The sequence below is a fragment of the Oncorhynchus clarkii genome, chromosome 19 (assembly GCF_045791955.1).
Source record: "Oncorhynchus clarkii lewisi isolate Uvic-CL-2024 chromosome 19, UVic_Ocla_1.0, whole genome shotgun sequence".
NCBI classification, from domain to species: Eukaryota; Metazoa; Chordata; class Actinopteri; order Salmoniformes; family Salmonidae; genus Oncorhynchus; species Oncorhynchus clarkii.
The window spans coordinates 24,191,209-24,204,918 of NC_092165.1; the positions used below are offsets into that span (position 1 = coordinate 24,191,209).

The 13,710-nt window shown below is 41.8% G+C and overlaps 1 protein-coding gene across 2 annotated transcripts in view; it reads left to right on the plus strand.

The window, feature by feature from the left end:
* The first annotated feature begins 3,023 nt into the window (after positions 1-3,023).
* LOC139374952 (aarF domain containing kinase 1) overlaps positions 3,024-13,710 on the plus strand; it is a 161,190-nt gene continuing 150,503 nt past the window's right edge. Inside the window, exons 1-2 of one of the 2 annotated variants that reach the window (XM_071116226.1) lie at positions 3,024-3,133; positions 12,548-12,690. In XM_071116226.1, coding sequence (XP_070972327.1) covers positions 12,556-12,690 — 135 coding nt within the window. In that variant the 5' untranslated portion in view covers positions 3,024-3,133; positions 12,548-12,555. The remainder of the gene's footprint in view (positions 3,134-12,547; positions 12,691-13,710) is intronic. The other variant, XM_071116225.1, reaches the window with a different exon arrangement.

Here is a 13,710-nt window from a genome sequence, read left to right on the forward strand (position 1 = left end):
TAGCCAGGCAAGTCAGTTAAGAACAAATTCTTATTTTCAATGACGGCCTGGGAACAGTGGGTTAACTGCCTGTTCAGGGGCAGAACGACAGATTTGTACCTTGTCAGCTCGGGGGTTTGAACTCGCAACCTTCCGGTTACTAGTCCAACGCTCTAACCACTAGGCTACCCTGCCGCCCCAATGCATGCATTCCATCATACATTTTCAAGCAGTGTAATGGTATTGTTAAGATATTATATGGTCAGGCAAAAAAACATGCATCAGTATGCAGAAAATCCATACCCCTAAAGAAAGACAAGGGCCTCCCAGATGTGGAACTGTACAATGTGGCGTTTGAGCTGTCCAGAATGGCTAAGCACTGAGGAGAGAGGGGGCTGGGGAGAGATTGGACAGTGGTTTGACAGCTCCTTTGGACCATTACATATTCTATCCCAACAAAGAGCCAATAGTACAGATCTTGAGGGCATCAATTCTATGCCATTCTAGGGCAGTGTGGTTGTCAAAAAATACATAAAAGTATCAAAGAGTCTCCACATAGACAAAGATATAATATGCTTCTGTATGATATAATCCTGCTATTTGTGTGGGGAAACTGTCAATAATGCGGGGAAAAAATGGGTAAGAGAAAGGTTCATACTTTGGGAGACGTTGAAGAAGAAATGGGGAATAAATATAACCTTTGTGATATTGACCTATGGAGATATATGCAAATGAAAAGCTGTGTGTCAACACTAGGTGGTGCCATTATGAAAAAGGCAATATTGTAGAATATTTATTTTCTCTACCACGCTCTGTACAATCAGATTCTTTATTTTGCAAAATGCTGTTTAAGGTTTAAAAATTATTGCTATGAAAACTTGAGAATTGTGTGGCAAAGGGATTTACAATGTGAGCTACATACTGTAAGAAGACATGGATGTATATTATATCAAATATTTGGCAAGATGTCAGACAACCCAAGGGAAAAAGTATACAATTTAAAGTTTTTCAATTCAAAGGTTACATAGGATGGGTTTATCACAGGATGATGTGTGTTGGCGATATGAAGGGGCAAAATGAACTCTCCTTCATGCACCGTGGGAATGCCCAGATGTGCACCCCCTATGGGACAAAGAATTACAGTGCATGGGAGTTGGCATTGGATTGTACCTTGGTCACCATGGCTGTCTGTTGAGTAACACGTCTGAAACAAGGGGGATTTCAAATATTATGTTTTAGGTATTGTATCAGTTTAAAGGCTGGTCCTTAAACATTGGAAAAGCTCTCATGAGCCCATGTTCACAGAGTGGATGAATATGTTGATAAAAACAACAGTGGATGAAATCATGTTAGAAAAAGGCTGGGGACAAATAATAAAAACTCCCAAAAGATATCGGAATGATTCTTGTGTTTCCTTAATGGCACATAAAATAATAACATGGCCATGAAATAGCATATAATATAATTTACCAGGAAGAAAATGTCCCCATGTATTTGTGTTTTTGTTTTGTGTAATGCGTTGGTTGTTTTGTGTTAAAGATGCTTAAAAAAAAAATGGTCTCAGTTGAGTTGAAGTGGGCCTGATACAGATTGTTAGGAAACCAACTGCATAGTAAAGGTTGTGTAAATCCCCAGTGAATATCTATGTGTGTAATCCTCTGTAGTACGCCTCAGCTACAGGCCACCTCCTGCTGAGCAGCAACTGGGTGCAAGAAAAGAAGCACACTCAACAAAACACTCACCCACGTCCTCGCACAATACCCCAAGCAATTAAGATAAATTCTGTAATGATTTTGTTACTTCATCTTCAGTTTCATTTAACAGCAGGGTAAAAAAAGGGAAATTGTGTGCTTACGGCCTAATTGTACAGTCAATAGGATAAAAAGCATGAAAAGGTTTTGAAAAATCCTACAAAGAGATTGGAACTTGAAGGCAGGGTAATAGTGAAGAAGGCATGTTTAGTATTTATGCACATGGGAGATGAAAAGAGGGACTTTCAAGACATTGCTATTACTCAGCATGAAAAGTAGGGCCTACAGGAAAAATGTGAGTTAGTCAATTGTTCTTAACTGTGCTCTCTCTCTTTTGCTCTCTCTCTTTATCTATGTCTCTCTCTCTCTCTCTCCCTCTTGTGTGTGTGTGTGTGTGTGTGTGAGAGAGAGAGAGAGCGATAGAGAGAGAGAGAGAGAGAGAGAGAGAGAGAGAGAGAGAGAGAGAGAGAGAGAGAGAGAGAGAGGTGTGTATGTGAGAATGAGAGAGGGAAATATCTAACCTCTGTGTGTACTGGATGTGTGTGTGGATGTGTGTATGTGCACTTGCACAAAGGTGTGTTGGTTTCTTTTTTGTCCACGCTGCACACACACCTTATCAGCAGCCCTAAACAAAATGGTATTGATAAAGGTAGGTAGGCTATAATCACCTGCCAATGTACCATTCAGGAAGCCTCTATACCAAAACAGCATATTTGGATACAGCTTCAAGTAAGGCCTAATCACACCTAAAGTTCACATTTCCACATCCGCATAACAGCTCAGTAAAGCTTACCAAAATGTTGGGGAAATGTGTGGAACTTTTCCTTGATAATGCCTGATGAACAATACATATTATTAGTTGACATAATCGTATTTTATTGATTTGCACCAAGTTCATCAATCTAACTACTGTGATGAATATTCATTATCAGTGAAGTTATTATGAAAAACAGTTTTATATAAACGTTGAGCTAGCAAATGTTTTTTTTATTATATGCAGTATAGATCATCATTTTATTATGATGTATACAATAAGTGCTTTGAATTTGTGTAGGAAATGGGAAATGAACACGTCGCTTGCTTTTGACGTATTCGCACGATGTGCTTATTTTTAGTCCTGACCGATTTATCAGAAAAAATATCTATGAGCTTTTGTGAAAAATAACAGAGGTGATTTGCAAATACTAGTGCATTAAACCTCCCAGAATGTATTTAACATAATTACAACAATAAACGTTGTTAAATTCCTATAAATCTAGCTGTTGTACAGAACTCAAGACTTCAACCCCCATAATGCATATGGGCTTTAGTTTAATCGAAACTATAAACAAGTGACGGGTTGAGAGGTCGAAGCGAGAAACCGGTTGAATGACAGCACGGCTGTACGTTTGGCTGTGATTAAGGTAAAACATCTTACCGACATACAAAGTACTGGTTTTCAGTTATCCGATAGCTAGTTATGAATGATATTATTTCACCTCACGTATATGTTTGTTAGAACAGTGCTAGCTGTCTTGTTCCCTAACGCATGTTACAAAACGTCTTGCATAAGTGAATGCCATACTCTGCGTCTCACCACAGCCACTGTTCCATTATATTACACAGAAACCGATACTGGAAGATATTGAAATGTTCATTGATTTAGTCGATAGACTATATAGCTGTGGCTCAGGTTGATGCTGCAGTCATTTTCTGCGTGACTGTGACCAGTGATGTAGCTAGTGGTAAAAAAAAAGGTTGGTAAACTATCAACTCGAGATAAAAACGAACAACTACCGATATAAACCAAGACATTACTTTTTTTTATTTTTTATTGTTTGATTGCACGGATAATTTTTTTGTTGCTGTGTATGTGTTGCTTTCCTGTCCAAATCAAATGCCTGGATAGCCTCTCTGTGTGCTTGTTTTCGCTCTTGCTTTGCTTACTGCATTACAGCCTGCCTCTGCCTCACCAGCCTGGTCTCAGAGCATTTTGTATTATTCTGTATGTAAATCCGGGCCACTCCATTTAGTATGATATGCTATGTTTTGTATGGTATGTATTCATTTGTGGATGTCCGTCACCCACTTTGTATGTTACGAATTGCTATTTGTATTATGTTACGAATTTGATAAACATAGAATAATGTATGTTACAAATTTGCTAAATGTATGGTATGTTACGAATTCTAGCTAGGTGGCTAACGTTAGCCTACCAGACGATTTAAATAACAGGTGAGCTAAATAACTTATATGCTCGCTTTCAAGGCAAGTAACACTGAAACATATATGCTCCGGACGACTGTGTGATCACGCTCTCCGCAGCCGATGCGAGTAAGACCTTTAAAACAGGTCAACATTCACAAGGCCACAGGGCCAGATGGATTACCAGGACGTGTACTCTGAGCATGCGCTGACCAACGGACATTTTCAAGCTTTCCCTGACTGGATCTGTATTACCAACATGTTTCAAGCAGACCACCATAGTCCCTGTGCCCAAGAACACTAAGTTAACCTGCCAAAATGACTACTGACCCGTAGCACGACTACGACCCGTAGCATCTGTAGCCATGAAGTGCTTTGAAAGGCTGGTCATGGCTCACATCAACACCATTATCCCAGAAAACCGAGACCCACTTTGCAAACCTCCCCAACAGATCCACAGATGATGCAATCTCTATTGCATTCCACACTGCCTTTCACACCTGGACAAAAGGAACGCCTGTGAGAATGCTATTAATTGACTACAGCTCAGCGTTCAACACCATAGTGCCCTCAAAGCTCATCACTAAGCTAAAGACCCTGGGACTAAACACCTCCCTCTGCAACTGGATCCTGGACTTCCTGACGGCCGCCCCCAGGTGGTGAGGGTAGGTAATAACACATCTGCCACGTTGATCCTCAACAAGGGGGCCCCTCAGGGGTGCCTGCTCAGTTCCCTCCTGTACTCCCTGTTCAATCATGACTGCATCTCCAGGCAAGACTCCAACACCGTTAAGTTTGCCGATGACACAACAATAAGACCTCCTATAGGGAGGAGTTCAGAGACCTAGCAGTGTGGTGCCAGGATAACAACCTCGACCTCAATGTGATCAAGACAAATTAAATGATTGTGGACTACTGGAAAAGGATGACTGAGCATGCCCCCATTCCCATTGACTGGGCTGTAGGGGAGCAGGTTGAGTGCTTCAAGTTCCTTGGTGTCCACATCACCAACAAACTGTCATGGTCCCAACATACCAAGACAGTCAAAGAGGGCACAACAAAACCTATTCCCCCACAGGATATTGAGAAGATTTGGCATGGGTCCACACATCCTCAAAAGGTTCTACAGCTGCACCATCGAGAGCACCCTGACTGGTTGCGTCACTGCCTAGTATGGCAACTGGTCGGCCTTTGACCTCAAGGCACTACAGAGGTTAGTTCGTACGGCCATGTACATCACTGAGGCTAAGCTTCCTGCCATCCAGGACCTTTATACCAGGCGGTGTCAGAGGAAGGCCCTAAAAATTGTCAGACTCCAGCCACACTGACTGTTCTGTCTGCTTACACATGGCAAGCGGTACTGGATCGCAAAATCTATGTCCGAAAGGCTTCTTTACATCTTCTACCCCCAAGCCACAAGATAGAGTTCCTCTGTCCAGTGTCTGTGTTCTTTTGCCCATCTTTTCTTTTTATTGGCCAGTCTGAGATTTTTCTTTGCAACTCTGCTTAGAAGGCCAGGGTAGCCTAGTGGTTAGGGCATTGTACTAGTAACCAGAAGGTTGCAAGTTCAAATCCCTGAGCTGACAAAGTAAAAATCTGTCTTTCTGCCCCTGAACAGGCAGTTAACCCACTGTTCCTAGGCTGTCATTGAAAATAAGAATTTGTTCTTAACTGACTTGCCTAGTTAAATAAAGGTAAAATAAATCCCGGAGTCGCCTCTTCACTGTTGACATTGAGCCCGGTGTTTTGCAGGTACTATTTAATGAAGTTGCCAGTTGAGGACTTGTGAGGTGTCTGTTTCTCAAACTTGACACTAATGTCCTTGTCCTCTTGCTCAGTTGTGCACCGGGGCCTCTCACTCTTTCTATTCTGGTTACAGCCAGTTTGCGCTGTTCTGTGAAAGGAGTAGTACACAGCGTTGTACGAGATCTTCAGGTTCTTGGCAATTTCTCGCATGGAATAGCCTTCTATTCTAAGAACAAGAATAGACTGACGAGTTTAAAAAGTAAGTACTATGTTTCTGGCCATTTTGAGCCTGTAATCGAACCCACAAATACTGATGCTCCAGATACTGAACTCGTCTAAAGAAGGCCAGTTTTATTGCTTCTTTAATCAGAAACAAGTTTTCAGCTGTGCTAACATAATTGCAAAAGGGTTTTCTAATGAACAATTTAGCCTTTTTAAGATTATAAACTTGGATTAGCTAACACAACGTGCCATTGGAACACAGGAGTGATTGTTGCTGATGATGGGCCTCTGTACGCCTATGAAGATATTGTAGCTGTTTCCAGCTACAATAGTCAGTTACAACATCAATTTGAACTGTATTTCTGATCATTTTGATGTTATTTTAATGGACAAAATGTGCTTTTCAAAAACAAGGACATTTCAGAGTGACCCCAAACATCTATGTGTACATACATACAGTTGAAGTAAGACGTTTACATACACCTTAGCCAAATACATTTAAACTCAGTTTTTCACAATTCCTGACATTTTAATCCTATTAAAAATTCCCGGTCTTAGGTCAGTTAGGACACACAAAATGAGAAAAAATAATAAATTCATTAAAAATCCTACAATGTGATTTTCTGGATTTTTTTTCCTTCTCATTTTGTCTGTCATAGTTGAAGTGTACCTATGATGAACATTACAGGCCTCATCTTTTTAAGTGGGAGAACTTGCACAACTGGTGGCTGACTAAATACTTTTTTGCCCCACTGTATGTATATAGATAGTGGGGAGAAGAACTATTTGATACACTGCCGATTTTTTTTATTTTTTTTTTATTCTTTTTTTTTAGGGTTTCCTACTTACAAAGCATGTAGAGGTCTGTAATTTTTTTTTAATCATAGGTACACTTCAACTGTGAGAGACGGAATCTAAAACAAAAATCCAGAAAATCACATTGTATGATTTTTAAGTAATTCATTTGCATTTTATTGCATGACATAAGTATTTGATCACCTGTTAATTTTTCTTTAAGAAGCCCTCCTGTTCTCCACTCATTACCTGTATTAATAACTGCACCTGTTTGAACTCGTTACCTGTATAAAAGACACCTGTCCACACACTCAATCAAACAGACCCCAATCTCTCCACAATGGCCAAGACAAGAGATCTGTGTAAGGACATCAGGGCTAAAATTGTAGACCTGCACAAGGCTGGGATGGGCTACAGGACAATAGGCAAGCAGCTTGGTGAGAAGGCAACAACTGTTGGCGCAGTTATTAGAAAAGGGAAGAAGTTCAAGATGACGGTCAATCACCCTCGGTCTGGGGCTCCATGCAAGATCTCACCTCGTGGGGCATCAATGATCATGAGGAAGGTGAGAGATCAGCCCAGAACTACACGGCAGGATCTGGTCAATGACCTGAAGAGAGCTGGGACCACAGTCTCAAAGAAAACCATTAGTAACACACTACGCCGTCATGGATTAAAATCCTGCAGCGCACGCAAGGTCCCCCTGCTCAAGACAGCGCATGTCCAGGCCCGTCTGAAGTTTGCCAATGATCATCTGGATGATCCAGAGGAGGAATGGGAGAAGGTCATGTGGTCTGATGAGACAAAAATAGAGCTTTTTGGTCTAAACTCCACTCGCTGTGTTTGGAGGAAGAAGAAGGATGAGTACAACCCCAAGATCACCATCCCAACCGTGAAGCATGGAGGTGGAAACATCATTCTTTGGGGATGCTTTTCTGCAAAGGGGACAGGACAACTGCAACGTATTGAGGATGGATGGGGCCATGTATCGCTAGATCTTGGCCAACAATGCTCAGTAAGCGCATTGAAGATGGGTCGTGGCTGGGTCTTCCAGCATAACGGGCCAAAATACACAGCCAGGGCAACTAAGGAGTGGCTCCGTAAAAAGTATCTCAAGGTCCTGGAGTGGCCTAGCCAGTCTCCCGACCTGAACCCAATAGAAAGTCTTTGGAGGGAGCTGAAAGTCCGCATTGCCCAGCGACAGCCCCGAAAGCTGAAGGATCTGGAGAAGGTCTGTATGGAGGAGTGGGCCAAAATCCCTGCTGCAGTGTGTGCAAACCTGGTCAAGAACTACAGGAAACATATGATCTCTGTAATTGCAAACAGGTTTCTGTACCAAATATTAAGTTCTGCTTTTCTGATGTATCAAATACTTATGTCATGCAATAAAATGCAAATGAATTACTTAAATCATACAATGTGATTTTCTGGATATTTGTTTTAGATTCCGTCTCTCACAGTTGAAGTGTACCTATGATAAAAATTACAGACCTCTACATGCTTTGTAAGTAGGAAACACTGCCGATTTCGCAGGTTATCAAATACTTGTTCTCCCCACTGTAGATTGAACTAATATATATATATGTCTCATCATTGGCCTGGGCTATTATTTTCATTCAAGAAGTAGCTAGTCATTTCAGTCATTTGTGTGGTATGAAAATAGATTCTGCTAATGTCTTCTGTCGCGTAAAATAACAATGCATTTCATGCCATTTTAAATGGCTAACATATTTTCCCCTGTTTGGTGAAATCCTTAAAACAGCTCTGCCCAACTGTAGGCTGTCACTTCGCAAATGCAATTTCATAGAAGCATGCAATGTTTTATTATAACCGACTGACTGCGGATCAGGAAAATCAATCGAAATGTAGCTTCTGCGCATGTGTATATTCTATACTTTATATGCGTGGAGAACAGGCTACTCAGGCTAATGGTGATCGTTTTAATTAAGTTAGATCAAAGCAGAGTCTGTTTGCAAGATCCAATGATAGTATTCTACAGAAGCCAAAATATTATAGCATTGTGTAATGTTACTGTTTGACAACCATCTGCTCTAAAACTCGCTCACTTTACATCAACCTGAAACAACAGTGTAGGATACTTGAAAAACTAAGATTTAAATGAATATCGGCATGAAACTGATTTCAGATCAGTGATTGGTATGCAGATGCTACATGGATGTTTCACCGTTAAAACTTTGTACAGAACTAATAATATAATGACCACACCCCCTTGGTTTGAAGCAATTGAAATGGTAAAACCATCCTATTTCCCAGAGACGTGCAATTTCACCCTTGAGGAGGTAGATAATGTGTTGATTTCCCTACCAAACTAGGCAAGTGAATCCGATGGTGTCACTTATGAGTTTTTTTAAAGGCCACACGGCCCCAGTCCTCCCATGCCCTCATGCATATCTTCAATGCCTGTCTGATTAATGGAAAGATACCCGACTCATGGCTGGGTGCTCTTATCCACGGAATACTAAAAAACATTCAATGTTCCAGATGATCCATCTATACTGAACAATAATATAAACGCAACGATTTCAAAGATTTGACTGAATTACAGTTCATAGAAGGGAAGTGTGATCCCGCAGGGGAAGAAGCTGAGTGTGCAGTTCCTGGGCTGGCGTTGTTACAACATGGCCTGCGGTTACGGGGCCAGTTGGACGTACTGACAATTTCTCTAAAGTGACATTGGAGTTGGGTTATGGTAGAGAAATGAACATTCCATTCTCTGGCAACAGCTCTGTTGGACATTCCTGCAGTCTGCATGCCAATTGCACTCTCCCTCAACTTGAGATATCTGTGGCATTGGGTTGTGTGACACAACTGGCCTTTTATTGTCCCCAGCACAAGGTGCACCTGTAATGATCATGCTGTTTAATCAGCTTCTTGTTATGCCATACATGTCCGGTAGATGGATTATCTTGGCAAAGGAGAAATGTGCACAAGAAAATAAATAAGCTTTTTTTTAAATGGGACCAACACGATACATGTTGCATTTATATTTTTGTTCTGTATATATGGAGAGACAATTCCCTCTTTCCCTTTGTCTGTAAAGTGTTCATGAAATGCTTGCTCGCCCACATACTACCATGGCTCTTAGATACAGGCATTCTCTCCCAAACAAAAGGCATATACAGACAGACAGATGGCATGAATGAGCATGTTTTCTGCATAAAAACTGGAATTGATGTCTCAAAGCATGAACTGATAAGCCCCCAACACTAGTGTTCTCTCTACATAAAACATACAGCTATCATGAATGTAAGTTAAATGTTGCTAGCGTGGGGGGGGGGGGGGGGGGCTTGTCCATGAGTATTCAACCAGACTTGAAATTATTGACATTTCCCCTCTGCCTGTGGTCATAAAGCTAGAGAGAGGTGGCCTAGCAAAGATTCAACATCTGCTTGCCAATGTGCTTATACCAAGTAGGTTCTGAGTGAAATTAATAACAAAATCATTCGTGGTGAGAAAGTGGCTATGCTTAAACACACACCACACGTGATGTTACACTGCTACCAGACTGACTCACCTGTTGAACATGTTAACAGAAACGATGCGCCAGTTTGGGACTTAGCCAGAGCCTCCCTCCTTCTGGACCAACGGAAGTGGAATGTGCCACTGACAATGAGGACAACTTCCTGGGCTTCAGGAGGAACACCAATTGGACATTTGTGCTGCGGCCTTTGGAGTCTGGTCAGACTGGCCGGACCCGTGCAACCGGAGCTCAGATGGGCATGGACTGATGCGCAAACTGAGCCAGTGACTGCCTCTGATGCAGTTGTGGCAGACCCCTGTGTTGTGGAGGCTTCTGTCACCCATGACGGAACATCTCTTCCTACATCAAGGAAAACACTCCTCGGTATCAGACGGATGCAGCTATGGCAACACTGGCCTAAGTATGCAGGGGAAACTTGCTGCTCCAGACTGCTGACACCTCTGTCTCCCATTCCATGTACTGTACCAGAATGCTGCCATTGGCGAGGACATTCTCACCTCTACTGTTAAACTGAGACTGCAATTTCAACCAACAAAATATAACCTAGCACTCTTGTACCCTGCAAACCATGACCCATTTTGTGTTCTTCATGAGTCAAATGCAATGGAGTTTGTTTCCCTTGTTGCGAATGATTGCTGTTCATACAGTGTTTTGTACATTGTTAGACATGACTGCCTTGTCGACCTGACAGAAAGCGAGGTGAGACGAGTAAGTCTCATCAACAGCACACATTTATAAATATTCTTGTGGTTAAGAGGATGGTTTGATGTTGCTGATGATGTGTTCTCCTGTGTGCCAAATATGCCAGAGGGAGGTGCTCATTTTGGAAGTGGCTGCTCATTTGATGGCTGCATGGAGCAGGTCTTTGCCGACAAGTTTCTTAAATACCAGCCCCTTGTGGCACGCTTGGACAGCCTCGGGTGTAGGTGCAAGCTGGTTGCACCGATATTTGGACACGTACATTGGCTTACAGTGTGTGGCTTCCAGATTGCGGGGCTACCAAAAACTAGGGCTGTTCTGTTTCATCTTTTGGGGGCACCCTAGCCGTTTGGAGAAGGTGGTGCTTTTTGTACCCTTGACTGCTATGCATACAGGGACATTTGGAATGTTTTGGATCCTTTTAAAAATATATAAATTTTAGTAATGGATTCAAATAAAGTATTTAAAATGTGCGTGCACAACATAAGTCTGTCGTCATGCTTGTGTGTCTTCCATATGTCACTCAATGCCAGCCTGCGTGTGCTCATTCTAAGTATGACAGTGGTGACTATTGCTTGAAACACTGAAGTTGTTAAAGACATCTGATTTTAAATGCAGTAGCTGCTACATTCAGTGACGGTATTGAAGACTGTCCTCTTCAAGCAACAGTAGTTAAATACTTGAGTATTATATAATATTTAGAAACACCACTTTGCATCCTGTTTTCATCTCTCCCCACCGAGTCTTTTTAAAAGCTACTTTACATGAAAGTACCCTTTAGTGTTTGAAACTTTTGTACACGCTATTTGTTTATTAGTTGAAGGTTTGAAAGTGCAAAGAGTTTGGAAATGGTTTATATACAGTAAATTCTGAACAAAAATATAAATGCATATGAGAAAATCAGTCCATTGAAAAATTCATTCATCTATCATCTATGGATTTGACATGCCTGGGAAAACAGATGCATAAAATGGGCCTCAGAATCTCATCACGGTATTTCTGTGTGTTCAAATTTCCATTGATAAAATGCAATTGTGTTCGTTGTCTGTAGCTTTTGCCTGCCCATACCATAACCCCACCATCACCATGGGGCACTCTGTTCACAACGTTGATAATCCGCACACCGCTAGCCCACACGATGCAATACACGTGGTCTGTGGCTGTGAGGCCGGTTGGACAAACTGCCAAATTTTTCCGAAATGATGTTGGAGGCAGCTTATGGTAGAGAAATTAACATTCAGTTCTTTGGCAACCACTTTGGTGAACATTCCTGCAGTCAGCATGCCAATTGCACGCTCCCTCAATTTGAGACTTCTGTTGCGTTGTGTGACAACACACATTTTAGAGAGGCCTTTTATCGTCCCAAGCACAAGGGGCACCTGTGTAATGATCATGCTGTTTAATCAGCTTCTTGATATGCCACAACTGTCAGGTGGCTGGATTATCTTGGCAAAGAATAAATGCTCACTAACAGGGATGTAAAACAAATTTGCTTTTTGTATGTTAGGAACATTTTTGGGTTCTTTTTATTTCAGCTCATGGGACCAACACTTTACATGTTGCATTTATACTTTTGTTCAGTGTGTACTTCATCAACTGTATTTCTTTATTATTAGTTGAGTATACCAGAGTGTAATATTGTTGGACCATATTTTCCTCGCTCCCCCAGTGCCTCCAATGGCTGGCCGGCTGCTGAAAGTGTCGTCTGTTGCAACGGCAGTGGTGGCGTCGTCAGGCTTCTACCTCTACAACAACAAACAACTGGACCCCAATGACATCAGCCTGGTCCGCTTCGGGCGGGCCGCAGCTATGGTCAGTACATAACCGCAACCACACAGACCCTACTGTAGAGCCACAGCACATAACCATGAGTACACAAACACATCCGTCTGGTCAGTATAGTATACCAACCACACAAACTAGGGTTGTAACGGTACATGTATTCGTACCGGACCGTTCTGTATGGGGACCTCGGTTTATACATAGAAAAAACCTATAGGTCTAGGTTATGTCTCTGCGGCAGTGTATGCCTCTTGAGCGAATCTGAGCTGAAAAAACATTAAGGTCTATTCAGTTAAAACAAATAGAACCAATGCGCACGTTGCAATTAAATTCCAATCTTTATTGGCTAATTTCAAATGATCCTTTTGTGAAGAGCAGCCGGGAACTAGTTCTGTACAATGGTGAGTGGTGGGGTCGATAAGCCAATGGCATTCTCCATTGTTTAAATCTCCAGTTTGGGAACAATTTGGCTTCCAAGTATATGACAATGAGGATGGACAGACTATTTCGCCACTGCTCAAAAATAATACAGTGCATTCGGAAAATATTCAGACCGCTTGCCTTTTTCCCCACATTTTGTTACATTGCAGCCTTATTCTAACATTTATTAAATGCACAATTTTCCTCATCAATCTACACACAATACCCCATAATGACAAAGCGAAAACAGGTTTTTCTTAAATGTTTGCAAATGTATAAAAAATATAATAACAGGCGGCCTCTCGAGTGGCACAGGGGTCTAAGGTACTGCATCGCAGTGCTAGCTGTGCCACTAGAGATCCTGGTTCCAGTCCAGGCTCTGTGACAGGCGACCGGGAGACAATCGACCTTCACCTCTCCTGAGTCTGTACGGGAGTTGCAGCGATGGGACAAGACCGTAACTACCACTTGGATACCACGAAATTGAAAAAAAAAAATGAAATGCAGAAATACCTTTATTTACATACGTTTTCAAACCCTTTGTTTTGAGACTCAATTGAACTCAGGTGCATCCTGTTTCCATTGATTGTCCTTGATGTTTCTATGACTTGATTGGAGTCCAACTGTGGT